This window comes from Ahaetulla prasina, chromosome 2 (assembly GCF_028640845.1).
Source record: "Ahaetulla prasina isolate Xishuangbanna chromosome 2, ASM2864084v1, whole genome shotgun sequence".
Taxonomy (NCBI): Eukaryota; Metazoa; Chordata; class Lepidosauria; order Squamata; family Colubridae; genus Ahaetulla; species Ahaetulla prasina.
In genome coordinates this window covers 206,779,349-206,802,411 of record NC_080540.1, presented here as the reverse complement: position 1 = coordinate 206,802,411, position 23,063 = coordinate 206,779,349, and the positions used below count along the sequence as shown (strand labels likewise).

The following is a 23,063-nucleotide window of genomic DNA, read 5'->3' as shown; positions in this document are numbered from 1 at the left end:
GCCTAACCTCAGGCAAATTTAAGCAAGGCACCCAAGACTGGAGAACATTCTATGCAGTTGGCTTCCCATTAAAGGTCAAAATATGTGCACTAGTAGCTAGTCTAATTAATTATCCATCACTGTCCAAATTTATGGTTTGGCAATTGTACAAATAGGCGTTGTTGACGAAGGCATATTTAATCCCTAAATTGCTCTTTTCTTACGAGAGAGTTATGTTATCTTCCAGCAATAATATAGCACTACATGAGTTATTCGGAGCCACTCTACAAAAATCAGGCCAGTCCCGTCCATCCGTCCATCCCATTAATAAGAAATAATACTCACAACCTTACAATTAAATGTTACTTTTAATAGGAAGTAAAAGGGGATGTGCATAATCTTTAGAGATCCAATAACTTGATTGTTCATCTATTTTTTTCCACTTTCTGAACATGTCTTCAAGAGTAAAATGTTTCACAATGCTTTTAAACAGAAGAGAAGGCAAGTTACTGGACAGTCCTTATTAAAGCATACAAATGACAATAGCCTTTAGAGGCCCAGAGATTGAAACTATAAGATTACAAGCATTTAAAGACACCTAGTTTTGAAATACTTGCAGCTGTATTCATCAGATCAGTTTTGACTTTCAACAAAATATAGGTAGGATGCAATCTGATTTCTTCATAAATACTTTCACTAGATTGGAGAGTTTACATTTTCTTCATTGGCAATAAAAAGTGCTCAATTCACAAAAAGGGATACATCAAACCCAAAAACATGCAAAGACAGCTGTTTGCTTTTTCTTTTCAAAAAAGCTTTACTATAACCCAATCTTAAAGTAAGCAGTAATTAGGCTATCTGGCATTTGCTCCAACTGTTTCCTATGTGTATATAGTCACTCTATTTATTACTTATTATGAAAGGAGCAAAGGGATAGGGAATAGGAAAAGTTCTCTCAAATCAATGATCAAGAATCTAAAACAATAAGTGGTTTAGATCTAGCACTTCAGTAAGAAATAATGGGCATCCTGCAAAAATTAGATACATCTGAAGCAGCAAAACCCCACCACCTACTATTTTTGGCATATGTTTTTTAAAGTTACTCAAATATATTTTATCTTAAAATTTATGAAGCCGTCATCCAGTGTTACCATGAAATACAGACTGTTGATTCTAGGTAGTCTTTGCTATCTCCAAGACCAATGTTAATTAAAAAGAAACAAAAGCAGGGCACCACGCTAATTTTGGGACCTAGTATACTAAAGGAGTGAAAATTGGGGTGGGGGGTGGGGGCATGAACGTATAGTTTTTATAGAAGAAAGGAAACTAAATATCTGCAAAAAAAAAAAAAGCTAATTTTTGGTGTATAGTATTTTACATTTTGATCTGCTGCATCTGCAATTTAAAACAGATGTGCTTGTCTTTTCCTGTATCCTTTCTATATTTTCCTCTCTTCTCCCATTTCCCACTCCCCTTCCCCCTTCCCCCTTAACACCAAGTATCATGGATATGAGCCCAAGTATCCCAGACAATCCAGTGAATAGCTAGTGTAATGCACTGGTGTGATGTGTGAGATTTTAAAAGTCTCTCCTTTTCAATCTTCATCAAAGTTCTGCTGTAGAAGGAAGTTGGCTGCCAAATTTTCATTCTTCTCACATGCAAAATATGCTTGTATCACAAGTCCTTCAGGAAATCCTAGGGCCTTTAACTATAGGAAAGAAAAGGCTATTAGAATTCACATTTATAGCATAAGCTTCTTTGTCAAGTATTAAAGTATTAGTATTAGTAATACTAGACCAAGTATTAAAGATTAGTATTTTAAATGTTAAGTTGGCAATATCAGTCTTGATGCATGACACAATTATTGCAGATACAAATTTGTTATACTAAAATCTTGATATGGCTAAACTGCATTGAATGCTGGGCCTGAAGCTTTGGTTCACTATGCAAAAATTATTCAAATATATTGATTAAATGTATAAATTTGAAAATTTAAAAAAACAAGAATAAGATCATTTTTTAAATAAACCTAAGTGTTAACATGAGACAAAATAATGAACTTTGATGTATCGCACATATACCATGTTTCCCCCAAAATAAGACCCTGTCTTATTTTCTTTTGAGCTTGAAAATAAGCACTCGGGCTTATTTTGCTCCATTCCCATGCACCCATAGGTAACCAAACACTTTTCGCCCAGACAGAGAAATGACGAGACTCAAAAGCTTCGTGTGCTTGCGATTAGCTCAGTTTCAAAGCGTCCCCTTTGCAAGCAGACAAAGCTTTGTCTCCCTCTGGGCAAAAAGTGTGCAGCAGAGCCAGGCAGAGGCAATTCCAACATGCTGCCTACTCTGTCCTACCGTCTCAAGGCTTGCCTGCGGCCGTGTCAAGCAGGCACTCGTGCAAGGCATCAGGATCACCTGCCTCCCCCACCCACTGGCACTGTGCGAGCCTCCTAAGAGTCAGGCAGCTGTGTAGCCCATCCCGATCACCTGTATTATGCCACACACACCCTTCCGCCTCTGCCTCCACGCTTGGACTTGTCGGTATTTGCGCTGCGCCAAGGGGCTGGCTCTCGTGCTGGCCGCAGCCATCCCCCCCTCCCAGGGCTTATATTAGGCCCACTCCAAAAAATCAAGCTAGGGCTGATTTTCAGGCTGGGTCTTATTTTCAGGGAAACAAGGTACTTGTAATTGCATATTACAACTTAATAATAGGTAAAGGGTACATATGCTCCTAATATTTATATCCCAGCTTTACTATTTTTATAAGTACTCAAAAGCAGTGAATGTACAAAGTATCCTTCCTCTTATTTTCCCCACAAACATCCTGTGAGTTGGGTTGGGCTGAGAATGTGTGACTGGTTCACTGGTGATTTGGCTGGATTTTATGTCTAAGAGACTAGAACTCATAGTTCCCCAGTTTCTAGACTGGTGCCTTAACCACTTTATCTAATGAACTTCAAATAGTGAGGAAAAGAAACCTACTAAATATTATTCATTTTATAAGGACAACAGAAGAAATTAAAAAGAAATCTGGAGAACATAAATATATGGTCTGTGTTAATCATAAACTGAATTCATTTAGTATATTAATAAAGGTAAAGGTTCCCCTCGCACATACGTGCTAGTCGTTGCCGACTCTAGGGGGCAGTGCTCATCTCCGTTACAAAGCCGAAGAGCCAGCGCTGTCCGAAGACGTCTCTGTGGTCATGTGGCCGGCATGACTCAACGCCAAAGGCACACAGAACGCTGTTACCGTCCCACCAAAGGTGGTCCCTATTTTTTCTACTTGCATTTTTACGTGCTTTCGAAACTGCTAGGTTGGCAGAAGCTGGGACAAGTAACGGGAGCTCACCTCGATACACGGCAGCACTAGGGATTCGAACCGCCAAGCTGACGACCTTTCGATCGACAAGCTCAACGTCCTAGGCCCTGAGCCACCGCGTCCTTTTTAGTATTTTATGTGGCCCTATATACAAAGGACACATGCAATTTTATACTTTCAGCAACAATCACTTACAGGAAAACCTAAGTAATTGCTATTATTAAAAATGTAAAACTCACAACTACTAGACACCCTGAAGCAGCAAGATCTTAATCTTTCAAAGACCATTCTGAAGACTTAATTTATCACAGGAGAGAATGTCATCATGATCTCTAGGAAGAGATGTTTCAGAGGGCTAGTGTCACAAATTGAAAAGCAGTCCTCTACCTTGGCTGTCCAATGGGGAGAGCCTTCAACCTAGGAGATATATATATTCTCCTGTTTAATTGTTACTGACTGAAGAGTTCTATTCAAAGTTCCAGCCTACCAGCCACATCCTGCTTCATCCTCTCTTATCAGTCAGCGTTCATTCTGTGGCGTATCTTGATAATTTTTTCACAATTTTGTATTGTTAATACCCCCACTGCACAGAGTCTTTTTGTTTTTTGTAAGCCTATGGCCTACTCACATGTGCTTTATGTACAGTACTGGCCAAAATTGTAGAAATCTTTTGGGAAAAGTGTATTTTTGAGGTTTGATGGCTAATAACACCACTTTTTTTTAGTAGTACCATAAAATTATATATCAATGGAAAGATAATTTAATCAAGAATGTAATGCAACAAAGTTTGTTCAATTTTCTGTATTCTATGAAAAGTTATAGCCAAATAACCAGAAAAAGGAAGCACAACTTGCTTAGGTTGGTATCAGGAAGCTTTCCTTCATCTGATTGTAGCCAATGAGCATGAGTGTTTAGAAAGCCAATCAGGTGTCTCTTGTTTTGGCAATGAGGCAATCAGATCACAGTAGGACTCAGTTATTGAAGTCATGTATTGAAGCTGAGAGGAGGACATTTGTCAGTATGTTATGTGATTGCTATCAAGTTGGTTGGGGGTTTTCTGTTTTTTTCATTTAGTGAGCTTGTAAAATGTAATAAAATTATAGTAATTGTGCAAAGTTTCACTGCTTGCCCAGAAAGCAATGTAAAATAGTATTATTAAGTGAACAAGGCTACAGTTATAAAGAAATTAGAAGAAAAATTGGTGGAAACTTAACCAAAGGTGGCATTTCTAAGTTTTTGAAGAGGTATAAGGAGACTCAGTCACTACAAAACCACACTGGTAAAGGCAGGAAAAGGTTCACCACAGTAAGTGATGATAGAAGAATTAAGAGAGTGGCTATGTAACAGAAGAAAATCATCTGGGTGTATACAAGATGAAATGGCACAATGCAACATGAAGTTGAGTGCAAGGACTGTTTGGTGCAGACTGAAGGAATTTGACCTAAAATCTAGAATTCCACGAAAAAAGCCATTTTTATTGCTCAAACAAAGTTTGAAAAGCATTACATTCTTGTTTAAATTATCCTTCAATTGATATATAATTTTATGGTACTACTCCAAAAAAAGTGGTGTTATTAGCCATCAAACCTTAAAAATACACTTTTCCCAAAAGGTTTCCACAATTTTGGCCACTACTGTAGATTTTGGCTATGTAAGGATTACTTAATCTTTGAATTTAAAAAATAGAGAGGAAATTGGGTTTGAGAAAATAATAAATATATTCAACTCACCCTTTCTATAGCTTCTTTTTCCTGAGGTGTTACTTGAATATAGTTCATGTGACGGCTTCCAGCTTCAGCTACTCCACCTCCGCCTCCACTTCCACTACCTCCACCACCTCCTTGTCCAGACTCTTGAACAGGTTCGTTTAACATCTGAATAAAATGCTCTTGATGTTGGCTTATTTGCTATGGTGCATTGGAGGACAAAAGCAAATAATATACTGAAATAAAGACTGCCTCTCCTGATTACATCTGCCTGTCCCATCAGATCCAGCAGAGAGGATATGCTGCAGGTCCCATCAGCTAGGAAGCTTCATCTGGCAGCTCCTAGGTAGTGGGCCTTTTCTGGTGTGTCCCCCAAAGTGAGGCTGGCTTCATGTCTTTTAACTTGCTGGAAGTCCCTCAAGATCTGGCTGTGTCATCAGTCCTGGGGACCCCAAGTGACTGGTAAACAATTGAGATGACTCCAATGTAATTAACACCTGCTCTTCACCTAATATTTTTTATTTGTGTTCCTTTTATATTTTTAAAGTTTTTAATACTATTAATATTTGTACATATTATTTGTAACACTGCTGTACACTGTCCAGAATTGTTTATGAGATGGGCAGACACGTTTATGAGATGGGCAGATATGGTAAATATGCATTTCTATTTACCTTAAAAATTATTTCCACTTGAACTACCAGTATAAATGGTAATATGTAAGCCAACAGAGACCAAATAGTAATAACAGATATGCCTATATGGTAAATTATTATACTGACAGACCTTTACAACTCACTTCATTTCATTCATTCCTCATTTGATGTTAGTTTTAAAAAGAATATGAAACTACAGAAGACAACTCGAGAGGATTTAAAAGTCACCTGCAATAACTGAGGATTTTCCCGTCCTATTTGTTGTAATAATGCAGGCAAAAGCGATGGATTCTGCTGAATAATTTGTCTCATCTGCTGGAACTGAGGCTGGTTTCGTAAAAATTCAAGAGGATGTCCTGAAAGAGGAGGAACATTTTGAACAAGACTGTAAGCAAAAGGTGAGCCTTTCACAAAAGCTTTTACAGGACTCCGGCTAGAGCCTAGTATTAGTTTTTACAAGTTACTAATAACAGGAAAGGGCAGTTTTGTTAATCTGTCTGCCTAGAACAGCTTCATAAGAAAATTTATGACAAAATCGTACAGAAACCTGAACTATAAAACAAAAATCTTTTATAAACCACGATCCAATATTCTACAAATAAACAAAAAAGCCCATCACCCTATAAGAACAACTATCAAGAATAGAGATGTTTGCAGAATTATACAACAACCAAAAAAATGTCTTAAGGGCTGTTTTGCATACCATTTCTCTAGTGAGTCAGACTCAGACTTGTAGAAATGGCTCTCTTACCTCCTGTAGAGCTAGTGGTAGTAGTAGTGGTAGTGGTAGTTGCTGCAGCGGCAGCAGCTACTGCTGAAGATGGAGAAGCCCCAGTGCTGGCTGCTTGAGGGGGGTCAGCCATACCTTGACTCTCCCTATCTCCAGGGATACCCTAAAATGAACATAATCTTCGTGATTTTGATGTATCCATGAAGTCTAAGGACTGAGCTTGAATAAAGGAAAAATTCTTTACTGTTAACATTTTTTTAAAAATCTATCTGCTCCGTTACTTCTGCTGAAATAAAAACATTTAAATATATAAATGGACTTAACCCCTGCCACACAGTCTATCATTAGAGATTATGAAACTAATTGTCTAAAACAGAGTTTCTCAAGCTCAGCAACTTGAAAATGTGTGGACAGCAACTCCCTGTGTCTCTGGGGAATTCTGGGAGTTGAAGTCCACATATTTTCAAGTTGCTGAACTTGAGAAACACTAGACTAAAATATTAAAATCAGATTGAGTAAATCTATTGAGTCTTCCATTCAGAAAGATCTGAATGTGAGAAATTCAAACCCACATTGAACAGTTTTGCTAAGTGAATAAAAATAGGTAAGCTTTTTATATTGATGTATATATACCTCTTTTGATGTTATTAATGTGTTTGCACTTCAAATGGTCACACCAAAAATAGCTGTACTGACTAAGAAATTAAACCAATTTATGTTCAAATTTTCATTAAAATAGAAAATTCATTACTAAGTCATTACTTTATGCCTTATGTCTTTACGTCTAACCTTCCCATAAAAAATCCTGTCATGATCAGACTTAAATGTAGAAGGAAGAGCAGATCATGAAATAATAAGAAACATGCTCACCATTAAAAGATACTCCACTGCTCTGTCAGGATTATTGAAGCTGGCTCTCAATGCAGCAATTACCTGCTCTCTTTCATACCCCATTGACATAATCTCAGTCACCATGTTTTCATACGACTGGCCTGTCACTTACAAGTTAAAAGAAAATATAGATAAGATATATGCAAATTTTGAAGGAAGAAGGGAGAAAATAACCTATTGGCATATTCTGTCAAGAAAATAACAATACCACAGGGTTTGCATTAGTTATTCATTATAGCAAAACGGGTGATATGTAATTTTCTGCTATTCAAGTTCACTATATTATTAATAACAATAATTCATCTCTCATTCCAATTTCTTCTTTATCGAAGTCACATATGTATTAGCTGTAATAATCCATGTCTGACCTTAAATAGTTATAATGAAAAATAGAAACTGATTCCCTAGCTAAAAATCAAATTATCTTTTCCCCCCCATTCTGCTGTTTTTATAATATAAATCTCCTTTCCTGATTAATCATTCAGTTGAGTTTGTATTATACAGTCAGTATTCTGTAGGGTTTTAAAAAAATTATAAATAGTATCAGAGCATGCAGTTGATCAATAATAGCTGATGACAGATCTGTAGTGTTAAAACTAGTTGAAGGAAACACAGGTGACTATGACCTTTAAGAATTCTCAACCATATATAAAAATAGTTTTTTTTAAAAAAAAGGATAAAAGGCCACAATATGCTTCAGCTTTCACACTCCATCATTTCACAGTAATCATCAGGGCTCCCATTTATTTTACCAACTCTATTCAGGTCTAATCAGGAATGTTATATAGAAGGGTGGGGAATCTTACTTAGCCTAGGGGGTATATTTTCTCACAGATAACTTTCCAGAGACCAAATGTTAGTAGTAAGCATTGCAGTGCTGTGACAGTCATCAAGATTATGTTTCCCTGCTGGCCATTATGCTTTTATTTCTTAACTCCTGCAAGCAAACTTAACAGCAAAACACATTTTTCAGATGTTTTTTAATTCAGAGGTATCAAATAAGTTGAACTAACTGGAACCAGTTTAGCAGAAACAGAAGTGGAATGGAATGGAGAGAGGCTAAGAAGACAGCTGACACTGACAGATGGTTCCCCCTATGTTTCATATTAAAATTGCTGCAGATCTTATCCTGGAGAAACACTGAATTGTAGCAGCAAATTTAAAAAGGAAGTCCACTCAAGTAAATGTTGTAACTGGACTAGTATATTCTAATATAAAAACAACCAACCAGGAAGCAGTATTCAAACAGCCTGATTAAAATAGTTCAACCAAACATTAAAAAATGCCCATCCCCTTTACTGCATTATTCAATTAGTGACTGCTTGGAAATAGATTGTATATAAAATGTATAGACATCTGTGCTTACAAAGATTGATCTTGTAGGATCAACACTGGCAGCTGGGGTGGAAGGCAATAACAACACCTGACTGGACTAAAATTCAGAACTGCTTCTCTGAATAGATGGCTTTCTCGTAAGTAACATCTACTAAAAATGTGTTTTATCACAAGATACCAAACAGTATCAGCTTAGAGCAGTGATGGCGAACCTTTTAGAGACCGAGTGCCCAAATTGCAACCCAAAACCCACTTATCGCAATTTAACCTGAATAATGAAGTTTTACCACCTAAAATAATGATAAACGCAGAGTTCAACTAATTGTTCTAAGAAAAACGTGATAAATGCACTTTTATGCCTTCATTTTTTTCTGCTTTTGAAATATTACATTTAGCAACAATAAAAAAGAAAAACTTTTGTAATATCATTTCTTTCCCAAGCCTTTCCCACCTCCCCTTCTTTCCCTCCCTCCCTCCCTTTCTCCCCCCCCTCTGCCTCTGTTTCTCTTTCCCTCCCTCCCTCCCTTTCTCTCTCATCTATCATCCATCATCCCATCTATCATCACCTATCATCCATCCATCCATCCATCTCCATCCACCCACCCACCCACCCATCCATGCTCTCCTGTCTAGCTTCATGTGTGGAGGGGGAGTGGAGGCTGGCAGGCAAAGCCAAGCGGGCAGCCTGAGCACAGCTCCCTCTTTGGAGAGGACCAGCAAGCAAACAAACGTGGGACTCTGGCTGGGAGGCGGTAGCGTGGAGTCCCACTTCTGGCCAGTGAGAGCAGAGCAGGCAGGGTGCGCACCTTCCCTGTCACTGCGGCACAGGCTGGGAGGGACGCGTGAGCCGAATGTTTGGAGCTACGCTTAGTGGAGTTTGCAAGTGAGCTCAGTGGGGGCACTTAGCAAGGAGACCCTGGTTCGTTTGGTTCGCTTCAACCGTGGGGTGGGAACGCAGAAGGCAGAGGAAATCCATGCCTCTCAGCGTTCAGCCCTCAAAGACTGCTTTTGAAACATTACATTTAGCAACAACAAAAAAAGAAAAACTTTTGTAATATCATTTCTCTTTTCCTCCCTCTCTCTCTTTCCCATCACCCTCCCTCTGTTTCTCTCTCTTTTACTTCCTCCCCCCCACCTCCCGCCTCCCTCCGGTTTCTCTCTTTCCCTGCATGGGGTGGGGGGACAAAACCCCTGGACTGCTGCTGGGTGGTAGGAATGACATCCAAAGGCCAACAAGACCAGGAACAGCACGGCCACGCTCAGCTGGCTGGTGGAGGTGGGGTATCCCAACACAGACAGCTGTGAACAAAAAGCAACTGCTTTTTTTTTTTTTGCCGATCCAAGATGATGCAGGGTTGCATTGTGGCTCCGCATCGTAATAAGCTTCAGGAGGAGGGGACTCCGCCTCCCCCATTGTGAAGCGCACGAGTGAAAAAGTTAACTCAATCAATTCCAACTTCGCGAGATCTTTTTCTTTTGTGAGAAGTTGGAATTGACTGAGTGAAACACGATGGAGAAATGTGATTGGAGCTAGGCCATAGGTTCGCCATCACAGGCTTAGAGAAATGATTCAAGTTAGAAAAATGTGCAAGTAATTTAGAAATTCGGAAAGTTTAGCACATAGGTTGAAAATCTATGTGGCTTTTTTGTCTCAGATGGCCACCAGAAGTATTCAATCCAATTCCCTTCTACATTATTCCCCAGCCATATTTCACACAGAAATCCAAGATGTATAGGCAATTTGTGGTGTGGAAAACAAAAATATTATTAAGAAGCAACTGGCATCTTAAAATTATAGCAGTCGAGAGAAGGGAGCGGAAAATGATGGTGGTTAGTAATATTTTTTTTTTTATAAATGAGCCAGGAAATATTTACCAAGTGCACTTGTAGCATCCTCAAAAAGATTTGATCGAGAAGTGTCTCCTATTGTACTGTGGTGGAACAAAACAAACATATATAATTCCTGTCCCATGAGTTAATGTATTATTCTTATTAAAATTTTGCTAATAAACTAAAGTAACTTAAGAATTGTATAATAAAAACCAAGTTTAATTGGCATACATTTAATTTTTATCAGAACTTAAGTTTGTAATCAACGACTGACACAAAAGGAAGATACAGAACAGGGCAAGGTAGACATTTAGGAGTTACTTTTTACTGAGTTTTAATCATGTCACGTTGTGTGAACTTGAGCATGGTTCTTTATTTAAAATAAACACACTTTTATTGTTGTCTACTGAAAAGCACTTAGCAGAAACTAATACTTTCAAATAACGACAAGCATCCATCTTCTACCATTTCAGAAAAAAAAGTTTCATTAATTTGCAAACCACTGAAATACAGATATTGCAGAATCAGATAACAAAACTACTCTCTTGTTTTACTAGTGGGTAAAGCTGTACCAATGCTAGACATATGGACCAGGACTTTTGTGCCTGAGGTGACCAGATATTATTCCGTTTGTTAAATTGGATAGTGAGACAAAAAGATTATCTGAATACCAACCACCTTGCTACTGAGAGGGGGGAGGGGGGAGTATATGGGACACCTAAGGAGATCTCACATTAATACAGTTCCATCAACTGCCTGACTAGCTGTCAACACAAGGTGACATGGGCTTAGCATGTTTAGCAGCATACACAAAGCCAGGAGAAGGACAGTCAGTTGGATCCAGGGGATAATTTACACTGCAATATTGAATGGCGTTTTATGCTTTCTCCTTATGAAATCGTCTCTGGATTCCACTGTTTTTAGTTAAGACAGCAGCCTAGAATTATGTGCTAGAGTTTTTAGATTTATTTTATTTATTTAACATATGGCAAAAATATTAAAAAGGACGTTGCAATTATATTCTGTTTTTAGATAATTTAATACTATATTATTGAATGATTTTTTCCTAGAAAACTGAGAATTGTATGACTGTGAAGTGTACGATTATGATCATTTACAAGTCTAATATATAAACAATTACAATGCTATTCCCACCTGAGCCAAGGTTCAAAGTTGCAGCCTCTTAATAATAAATCTCTACCGAAGTTAAAAGGCAAGCAAGAGCCATCAAGTATACAATGTACAACAGCTAAAACTTTACACCACAAAAACTTTAAAATGATACAGAATGTAAAAATACATTTGTACATTTTCTGTAGCATACAGAATGTAAAAATACATCTGTATGCTACATTGCCTTTCAATATGAACTCAGATATTTACTGTGTTAAAAAGCCTAAAAAGAAAGTTCACTTTTGGTTGCAGATAGTTTTTAATATCCACTGCATTTAGTCCGAATTGAATGAGAAGCAAAATTCTGATTTCCAATGTTCTGCAATACCTTTCTGTAGATGTTGGGCTGGTGGCTGCTGGCGTTTCTACTGGTTTATCTGCTGATTTTTCTTCTACAGTAGCACTTACAGGTGCAGACTCACATGCTGCTGCAGCTGGTGTTGAAGCAGTGGGTGCAGGTACTGAAACTTGTGCAGGAGCAGGAGCAGGAGCAGGAACAGGAACAGGAGCAGGAACAGGAACAGGAGGTGGAGCAGGAGCAGGAGCAGGAGCAGGAGTAGGAGTAGTAGAGACTAGTTTCGGCACAGCAGCAGGTGTTGTAGAAGTAACAGTAGCGGTAGTATCATTTGACTGCTGTGTTGTAGTTGGAGATGGAGCGGCTGCTGCTTTGGGCTACAAAGGTGAAGAAGGCAAATTCCTAAATTATGTCTTTCTACAAGTTCATCTACAAGTTCCCTCTTTACTAGAGTTTAAATTGTTTCATGTGAATGATGCACAATTTCTCACACGCATTTACAATAATTTTCTCCAGTAGAAATAGCTATGTACTCATAATTCAATGAGTCAACCATCCCTCTGAAAATGCCCTGAAGCCTCAAAGCAGCCACAATAAGCTTTTAATCGGTTGCTTTACCACTTGAAAAAATAAATCTATATTCAGCTTATTATGATTTCCATAAACCCAGTAAGAGAATTCGGCAAGCACATCGAAGTGATTAATAATGCATGTCACAATACAAATACTAGTGATATTACTTAGCGTGGGAAGAGAATATTTAGAAATATTTCTAATATTTCATTTCATTCAAACTTCATTTATCATTAAACAGATTAATGATAAACACCCCACACACATACATACATATGTATTGTGTAATGTCTTTAATGAAAGCATGGTCCACACTTGTTCTGTTTGAAATCCTCAGGAATCTTTCTAATGGGGGTAAGTTGAACCAAATGAAGACCATTAGGTGTGACTTCAAGGGTTTTTCATCTATTACAGAACACATACTTTGGCTGCCACCACTGAAATCTACACTTCATAACACGGATTTATGGAACAGAAACATAGTCCAACAACAATAAGTTATCAGCAGATTTCAGACAAAAGCTTGCTGATATTTGGGAGGCTGGGAAGGACTAAAAAATGTGGCCTTCATCAATCCATGATCATCAAGCAGAGTGTGTACAAGTGGAGATGCCACCCATCTTGCTATCCAGTTTTTACTCCTCATAGAAGTACTTATTAGTGTACAGTATTCCAGAATGGAACAAAGAACTCCAAGGTTCTCCAAAGAACTCCAGGACACTTCTCGTTGACTAATATCAACGTTCATGAGTTTCTGATAAGGAAAGCACAGAACAAGATGTAAGAATATCAAAACAAAAACCACTTTTCTTCAGGAAGCACAATGCCAAGGTATCCAAAGACCCCCTGGATGATCCAGCTATAGCTTGTCAACAGATTAAATTAAAGTGGGAAAAGTTATATATTAAAAAGCAGAACACTGCAATAAAATAATTTCATCTCATGAACATTCATATTTACAATAAAGCATAGAAGCAGAAATATCACGGTTTGGAACTGCTCTGCAACTTCAGAATTTGAACCATTTTCAATAATCAAGCAATAATGAATTCTAAATTATACCAGCATATTCTACAGGAGAATGTTATATGTATGTTCTTCAGTCTAACAGGAAATAAATATGGATCATATAGCACAATGATCCTAAATGCATCAGTAAATTTAGAACACAGCTGAAGCCAAAGGAATTTTATGTTTTGGTATAACCAATTCAAGTCCCTGACATTAACGAAACTGAAATGTTCTCAGATGATCTCAAGTGAGCAGCTCATGTAAGACAGCTCAAAAGTATCAATAAGTTCAGGGAGTTCTGCAAATGGGCCCGAATCCCTCCAAACCAGTATTGTCTATTGATGAAACGGTTCAAGAAACATGTGGTTGAATCACTACTGCTAAAGAGGTAACATTGGTCACCAAACTTCATATAACGTATTTTTTTTCCAAAAAAGACAGTGATTTGGTGTTACAAACAAATCTCAGTGACTACAAAAGCAATAAACCAAATATAATCATAAAAAATAAATATCTAATTTCAAATCCTTACATTACACAACTTCTAATATTTATATCCGTAGATCTAGAGTGCAGATAAGCAACTGGATATTATCTGTATATTCATAAGACTTTGGGTACAGTACTCCAAAGTGTTGAATAATCTGCTAGCAGTTGTAGCAACCTCAAGTGTTAAACAGAATTTTGCTATCAAGGTTTGGGGCAACTTATACTGGAGTGCCCCAGCATTCAACTTCTCAAGCATATGGCACACTGAAAGTAATCCTTGAGAAAGATTTAGAACAGTGCCTTCAAAATCCAATTCAGAAAAATACCAAAGTAGCAAAAGCTTAGAGATCCTATAAGACAAATTCATTCCCTACTTATGTTCTGAGACAGATTGTCTATAACAGTTTCCATGTTGCACCATGGTCTGAACTCAGAGATAGTTTTTTTGATATAGTTGTCTGATATATATAATTCAAGATAACTTAAGGGATACATGCACCAGAGTCTTCTTGGCTTCCGAGTGTGATGCTTCAGCTCCTGCAGTTCCTCAGTAAACCAAGGAGCTCCCTAGAACTGACATACAGGAAGAGACCACTGAGGGGAATCTTATCAAGAGCTCTCACTGCATTCTTATTGCGGAAGGTGACGAGGATTCTCAACAGCACTACCCTTCAGATTGCTGGGAAAATCCAAATACAAGTTTTGAAAGCCAACTGGGTCCATCAGAAGTTCAGAGTGGATTATTCAAATAGATCCAACCACTTGGTGGAGTATCAGTGTACCCCAATTAAGACATGATCTGTCCATATCAAGAGTAGATGTTAGCTCAATGTATTCAAGAAAGACATGAGACGAAAATAGTTTTTTGTGTTAGTCATTTAACTAAAATTTCTATGAAGCTCTGATGATACAGACAGTCCTCGACTTATGACCACAATTGAGCCCAAAATTTCTGTTAAGTGAGACATTTGTTAAGTGAATTTTGCCCCATTTTACATCCTTTCTTGCCACAGTTAAGTGAATCATTGCAGTTGATAAGTTAGTAACTTTGTCAGAAGGTCAAAAAAGTTAATCACATGACCTTGGGGCACAGCAAAAGTCATAAATATGAACCAAATGCCAAGCATATGAATTTTGATCACATGATTATGGGGATGCTGTAAAGGTCATGACTCTGAAAAACGGTCTTAAGTCACTTTTTCCAGTGCTGTTGTAACTTTCAACGGTCACTAAATGAACTGTTGTAAATTGAGGACTACCTATACTGTAGGTCTTAATATATAAAAAGTACACAAAGTTCACAAACTTTCACCACTGCAAGACAATTTAGTAGGACCACAAAACAGACTGTATTCAAGAGTATGTCCAGAAAACAGTAAGGTTAACAACAAAACATTATAATAAAAGTATAAACAATAACTTACTTTTGTTACCATAACCACCACAAAATTCTTTTCATCAATTTTGTATTCATTAAGAGCAGTGTCATCATTAAGTATTTTACCTGGAAAATTAAAAAGATAGTTCGTATAATGTCAGCTTTAACATCAAATATCTTCACATAAATATAACGATTTACTCATCGGAATCAAATAATACCAATTATTTAAATCTGATTAACTATTTAACTATTAGATTTATGTCCTTTTTATTTTGCATAACTCAAGCCAGCATCCATTAATGGTCCCTCCTATATTCCTCAAAACCATCCCCTAAATGGTGCAGTCAAAGAAACTTCAAGCTTCAATTGCTATTATCACATGTTAATTAGAAAGACTTTTCTGGGAGATATTATTTGTACAGTACTACAGAAATTACTATTATTGGCCAATTACTCTGACTTCATGCTGTGCCTCTTTGTACACATGACTTATCAGCTAGGATAATTTTGGATACAAATTTAGTGTTCTTTAAAACAAATATACAGATGTAGCCTGCCTAACCCATTATAGACACAGAGCATCTCCCTGAATGTGACCAGCAATTTGTCTAATTTCATCTTGCCACACATTAAGAAAAAAACATGCATTTTTCCTCAAGTTTCATCAAAAGTAAACAAATTGGTCCAAACCAAATTCAAAGGACATCCCAACTTCAAGAGGTAAAACAATTGCGGCTGTGGAATAGGTTAAAAAAACTCTTACCATCCGATACTATTTAAAACAGCTTATTCCCAGATTATTTTCCTAATGAAATATTCAAAATACATGTGCTTGATTCTGATTCTCAAAGGGGCATTTCAGGCTCAATACAGGAGGGATGAGATCAGGATTAGAGGTTTTTTTGGAGGGGGGGAAACAACATACAGGATTTTATATATAGGAATTATAGGACTTAATATAGGATATGTGTTTTACTAAGGATTGGTAATTATTTGTGAAAAGTATATTTTCATTGTGCTCTTTGGGAGAATACATGCCAGCTGCTCAGCTGTCTTATGTTCAATGGAAACAGAGTGTGGAAAAAGTATTTTTGCCACAAATAGCAATAGCACTTAGACTTATATACCGCTTTATAGACCTCTCTAAGATGTTTACAGCGTCAGCATATTGCCCCCAACAATCTGTGTCCTCATTTCACCGACTTCAGAAGGATGGAAGGCTGAGTCAACCTTGAGCCTGGTGAGATTTGAACTGCCAAATTGCAGTCAGTCAGCAGAAGTAGTCTGCAGTACTATACTCTAACCACTGCACCACCCTGGCTCACAAAGATGGAAAAATGAGAGATAATTATTATGGCTAAAATAAAATCTAAATTATTTAATGTTAATTGATCCATTCTATGTAGGATTAAATTTTATGTCATTAATTACCAGTACATATTGCTTCTTCAACCATCCACACACATCCCCATAAAAATGTCATAATTACATTACCTGCATATATTAATTTTTGGCCAGCTACTGGAAAAGCATCTTTTCCCTTTTCTAATTCAATCTTCTCTTTCAATGCTTTCACCTACAATAAATATTTTTAGTTAAAAGATGTCCGTTAGCTTTCACATAAATCATTAGGATAATAAACTCTTTTACGTTCAAAATGCCAGCAACCACTAGATATTTTCTGTGTTAGCTTAACAGTAAACCAATTGTAATCTATGCAAGACAAAATTAAGCATCAGAAACAAAGTTTTCCAACTTCAAATCCATATACAGTAAGCAAAAAAAAAAGTTGCCTTTGAGAATACTGTAACACACGCATTGCTTATTCCTTAAAGATTGGTAATCTTGGTGAAGCCCTCCACACTACTGCACCTCAGAAAGGCAAGTGTGCACTGACAAGGAGACCCCAGCCCACGGTCCCTGGGTGTCTTTCACATGCACTTGCTGCTCCTCCCTCAGCTTACTCCTTGCTCCTCACCTTACACTCTTCAGCGGGCCATCCCAGTGTTGCAGGAATTTTGTTTGATCTCTGTTTTAAAATAAATCATGATATACCAGGGAACCCTAGTGACGTCTCAAGGAATCTTATAACCTCAATTGAGAAAAGAATTATATGATCCCAGAAAGAGAAGTGCGGTGGCTTACGTGGTTAGGACGCTGGATTGGAAGTGAGCAAGCCTACATTCAAGACCCAAGTACTGCTACATGGTGGGGTGAGTTCCCATCATTCGCTCCAGCTCCTTGACAAGGACACGAAAGGAGCCCCACAGGTGTCTCCCTGGGCAACGGTGATATCACCAGGTAATCCTTTCAACCCGGAAACCCTTATAATTCCTGATGTAAAGAAATTTTCAGAAAGCTGCATGTGTTTGTCTCCAAATATTCCAGTTACAATTCCTTCATTTTTCCAGACCCAAACAAAAGTATTGATTAGTTTGTTGTTATTTTCTATGACAAGAAGAGTTGAGTTTTGTTCTGTTGGGACACCAAACTACTGAATTTTGTATTACTGGAATAAAATCCAAATAGAAATATTTTATAAGTAGCTTCATCACTTAACTCTTCACTAATATTCTATGGAACCCCAGGAATTCTCAAACTTTGTGATAGCAAGACCACCTAAAATAAATGAATCTGTATGAATCTCCACGAATAAACAAATGATTTAACTGGAGATAGGGAAGGTAAGAAATAAGCAATAGTCCTTGACTCACAACCATAATTGAACCTGGAACTATGGTTGCAAATTGTGCTGGTCATTAAGAAGGTCATGACGTGACTGCATCCCATTTTATGTCTTTTGCAGTGGTCATTAAGTGAATATGGCAGTCATTAATCAAAAGTGGTGGTCATTACAGAATGCAGCAGTCATTGTTTATTTATTAAACTTGTATGCCACTTATCTACCTGGAGGTAACTCTAGCTCACTTACATTCAATTAAAATGCACTAAAACATTAAAAAAACAAAAACAAATAATGGTCTTAAGTTTAAAATTAAATTAAGCGAACCAACTGTACCCAACCATCATTTTTATGCTGCAAACCTAGGAGCAAACACCAATTTCTGACAAATACACATAGATTGTAGTCAGATAACTACAGGCTGTTGCAAATGGGCATAAATGTAGGCTGGCATAATGAAACCATAGAAGGGCTGTCATTGAAATTTCAAAATTGGGTTGTTAAGTAACTTTGGACAGGTTCATTATAACTTTGAACAGTTGCTAAGTGACTGGTCATAAGTAAAAGACTACCTGTATTCTGATTTATTTTAATAATATTTCAATCTATGTATTAGACCTCAAAATTTGCAATCAGCCTGCAGCAGGCTGACACACAAATCTGAACAAAAGAGAACAAGTTTTAACAGTGCTCCCACGTTGCCAGTAGAGAACTGGATCAGATTTTTTATTTCCTTCCTTCTTGGCTTAGACTATTACATCAAATGTGGATGACGTACTACTACTGGTACTACTACTTGAAAGCATCCTGGAAATACCATAACTATAAGTTAGGTTTTTTTAAAAAATTAAATCATACAAACCAATATTTAGGTACCCTTACAAAAATATTGGCATGAAGTCACCAGGAATTCAATTTAACTAAAAAGAAACATAATCTTTTTAATTAGCATTTTTATTACAAATGAAGTACTTGAAATTAAGACAGGAACTTGGTGAATTGTTTATTTTTTATTTTACATTTTATGCATATTTGAAAATGGATCAATAGATCTATTCACTTTTTTTAAGGCAGTAATTTACCTTGAACCACACAATGAGTTCTGTAGAAAAACACAGTTGTGCCTCAAATTCCAGAATGAACTATTGATAAAAATGTGTTCCAAATCTTAATTTATGAGGAAAACAAAAGACACTCAACAAGAAAAACTTTCTTTACAATATTTGTTCTAATACAATTTAAACCACCTTCCCAAATAATGATGTCACAAATATAGTTATTAAACTCTAGAAAACGTGTAGTTTGATATATACAGAAAATATATGTGAGCATACATTATTTGAAAATTATTTATAATTTGTTAAGCAATACTGGAAAAAATTGTACAAGGTCATGCTTCATAACAGAAGTTTCTAACTAATAGATCACAATACTCTATTAAACCTGGCACGAAGCATTGAAATTAAAACTTTAGTCCTTGGCCCACTATTTAGAATATTTGCTAACATTAACATTGAATGTGAAATCAGGATTGAGGAGATTCAGTTTCATGAGATTTAATGAGTGGTTCTGGGAAATTATTGGGAATTATTCTCAGATTAACATTTCATACATTCATTGTGGAAGAAAATACATATATGTAACCTTAAAGAAAATTGATCCACTAATCTATATTTCTATTTATGGAGGTAAACCAGAAAGGTTTTTAAAAGTTTTGCTACCAAAGTTAAAATTGCATATATGGTCTATACTCCAAAGCATTTTAAATAAACAAAACAAAACAAAAATGCAAATATTCTCTCTTGAATATTGTGCATAGATATGGGAAGAATAATGTATCAACATTTCAACAAATTTGCTGAAATTAAATTTCCTGGATCTAATTGAAATCCCACTAACTGCAATATAATTTTGCAATTTGTACAACATTTTGCAAAATGTACTTTCTTGCTGACATTTGCGAGAATTTGAAAGACCATCTTGGAACAGAAACCCAGGAAGAGGGGAGGTTTGTGGGTGTGGGTGTTTGTGTGTAAACATTTTTCTAAAGTTTTTAATGAAGCTGTTTATACACAACTCCAACATTTTAAACAAACTTGTCCTTGCCCAGACCACAATACAAGTATGTGAACAAGTCTATGGTTAAACATAGATAAGCTGAATGCAGTAGTAAATTAAAGCATCTTTATTTGCCGAATTCCAGCTATTGATGATAAATACGCAATGTAAATTAAAGAACATAGTAAACCATATGCTTTTGTGTTTAATAAACACAAAGAATTTTGAATAACTTGTTAGCACCAGAAGTCAGACTTACTGTAGTTGAAATCCCAAAGTGCAGCAGAGCTTAAACATCAACCATTGCTTTTCTCATTTTTTCACAAATACAGAACTACCCACCAGATAACAGAAAAGCTCTACTAGTGAAAATTGGGAAACACTAACACTTCCCAATCATCTTTCTGAAGGAACTCACTTTGGGAAAGAAAAAACAATATGCATCAAAGCTATTAAGAATATTAATTTATTAAACTTCTAGGCTGTCTGATTTTTGACTGACAACAAATTACAATAAAATAATAAAAGATAAAAATGATAGAAGAGAACAAGCAAAAAAATAACAGTACAAGAGAACAAGCGCAATGAAGCAACTGATCTCATTCTCTCTCCCTGAAGACATGGGTGAAGAGCCAGGTCTCCACAGTTTTTTTAAACAACAGCAGAATAGGGGCCATCTGGTTCTCAGGGGGAACTTTGCTCCAAAGGGCAGGTACCACAACAGATAAAGAACGCTTCCGGGGTCCTGAGAGAGGAGATTGTTTAATCGAAGAAAACTGGAGTGCACCAACCTTGCAACATCAAATCAGCCAAGCAGATGTTATGGGAAACAGGCGGTCCCTTAAGTAACCAGACCCTATATCATGGCTAAGAAATTACCCTCTGCTATTCAGATTTGCCAATAAGCTTTAGCCCCATTTACTACATCTAATACAGGTAGTCTTCACCTTATGACCACAATGGAGCCCCCAAAATTTGTTATTAAGTATGACATTTGTTAAGTGAGTTTTGCTCAATTTTACGACTTTTCTTGCCATGGATGTTAAGTGAATCACTGCAGTTGATCAATTAGCAACCCGGCTGTTAAATGAATCTGGTTTCCCCATTGACTTTGCTTGTCAGAAGGTTGCAAAAGGTGGATGACATGACCCTGGGACACAGCAATGGTCATAAAACAGGAACCAGTTGCCAAACCTCTGAATTTTGATCACACAGATCGGTCACAAGGATGCCGCGAAAGTCATAAGTGTGAAAAACACTCACTTTTTTCAGTGTTGCTTTAACTTTGAACGGTCACTAAACGAACTGCTGTAAGTGGAGGACTACCTGCATATTCCCGGGCTCCCCTTGAACAATGCCAGAATAAGAGAGCTAAACACTGCAATACATAATAAACCAAAGGATGATCTAACACTATTATCTCGCTCAAGAGCTGGGGATGAGATGAATGACAGCTCACTAAACGAACCGTTGCAAGTGGAGGGCTACCTGTACTAATGGCACTTTACCCCTTTACAGTTCTCAGCAGAATGTGTTTAGGCAGCATAAATCGGCACTATTACGTAGGTTATTTCGATGCGTGGTGTCCTTTGCCTGTCCGATCAAAGACACCCTTTAACCTTTTAGGAGCGAAAGCAGGCCTACCGCCTTTTCACGCAACGCGGCCTATTTGCCAACCTCGCCTAGGGGAAGGGGGGGGGGATGAGAAAGAGCGCGCGCGGGTCCCGCACCCCCGCCCTCCTCTAAATAACGCAGAGTCATGGCACAGAGTCCTATTCCAGGACGCTGCAAAAGGCAGCGAAGTCGGCGAACTCCTCACTCCAAGTCGCCTCGTTCTGAACGACCAGAACCACCCCGCCGTTCGCACGCGGGGGAGAGGGACACAAGGGGGGGGGGAGAATAGTGGCGAACGTTGAGTTTAAACGTCACTTCCCACCGGGGGGGGGGGGAGGGAGGAGGGTGAGCAGGCGAGGAGACCCGTCCCTTTTTGCCAAAGGACTCCAAAGCTGCACCAAGGCCTGGTGCCAAAGAGGAAGCCGCAGCCTCGGGTCGCCCGGGAGGCCTGTGGCGGACGTGCCCGCATGTTCCTTTTCTCTCCGCAAAGTCCCACGGTTCTTCTCCCTCTCCCTTCAGGCCCTCCACGATTCCGGGGGTCTATCTCTTTCTCTCTCTCTCTCTCACCGTCCCTTCGCTGACAGGCCCCAACTTTTCGAGGCAGAACTTCCCACATCGCTGCGGAAAATGGGCCTGGGGATCCTTCCGAATGTGGGCCTTCCACCCGCCAGCGCGCCCTACCCACACACACAACACACCACACCACCAGCACCGAGCGCCAACCCGACCTCTCGCCCCTTTTTCCCTTCAGGCCGTACGTACCGTCTCGTCCAAGTCGATGTCTATCTTGAAGGTTTGCTGCTGCAGGGTCTTCAGAGTGATTTGCATGGCGGCGGCTGGCCTCTAGGTCCCAGCAGAACCGAACCCCCACCCCCCCCTGCAGCTGCCTCAAGACTGGGTGGCGGCACCGACAGCTTTTCCCCCCACCCCCCCGGATCCTCTCAGTGCTCTCCGGCCTAGCTTGGCTTAGGCTACGGTGAGAGAAAGGGGGAGGGGCCGGGGGAGGAGCCAAACCGGAGCAAATACCGTATTCTCGCGCACCGAGGGGGCGTTAACCCACTTCTGGCGCTCCGCTCGCGGCCCAAAGGCAACGGCTGCTCCCGCCGACGACGTGACGGCGGTGACGCAATCGCCTCGTGACCTCCCGCCCAAGCCCCAGGTGAAAGGCTGGGAAAGAGCGCGGAGTGCGCAAGAGCGAGCAAGAAAATACGGCCTCTACTCCCTTCCCCCCTCCCCGTGCAGGGGAAGGACTGCGCACGCGCGGAAAGGAGTTTCGGCAGCGCGGGGTGGGGGGTGGTATGTGGAAACGACGACTGAGGGAATTCACGCTGAAG

The 23,063-nt window shown here is 38.5% G+C and overlaps 1 protein-coding gene across 1 annotated transcript; it reads right to left on the bottom strand.

The window, feature by feature from the left end:
* Positions 1-328: 328 nt before the first annotated feature.
* Positions 329-22,648, bottom strand: RAD23B (RAD23 homolog B, nucleotide excision repair protein). The gene is made up of 10 exons (XM_058168912.1): positions 22,492-22,648; positions 16,869-16,950; positions 15,418-15,497; positions 11,954-12,297; positions 10,498-10,553; positions 7,267-7,394; positions 6,418-6,559; positions 5,895-6,022; positions 5,035-5,211; positions 329-1,687 (listed from the first exon to the last, which is right to left on the bottom strand). Exons 1-10 carry the CDS (start codon positions 22,555-22,557, stop codon positions 1,574-1,576), a joined length of 1,317 nt encoding a protein of 438 aa, XP_058024895.1. The 5' UTR covers positions 22,558-22,648; the 3' UTR covers positions 329-1,573.
* Between the last annotated feature and the right edge of the window lie 415 nt (positions 22,649-23,063).

Bases quoted from the DNA above. Each gene is read 5' to 3' on its own strand.
- RAD23B (XM_058168912.1), bottom strand. From the start codon at position 22,557: ATGCAAATCACTCTGAAGACCCTGCAGCAGCAAACCTTCAAGATAGAC. The intron at 15,498-16,868 runs GTAATGTAATTA...TTAATTTTCCAG, and splicing joins CCAAAAATTAATATATGCAG to GTAAAATACTTAATGATGAC. The intron at 10,554-11,953 runs GTATTGCAGAAC...GTTCCACCACAG, and splicing joins AGCCCAACATCTACAGAAAG to TACAATAGGAGACACTTCTC.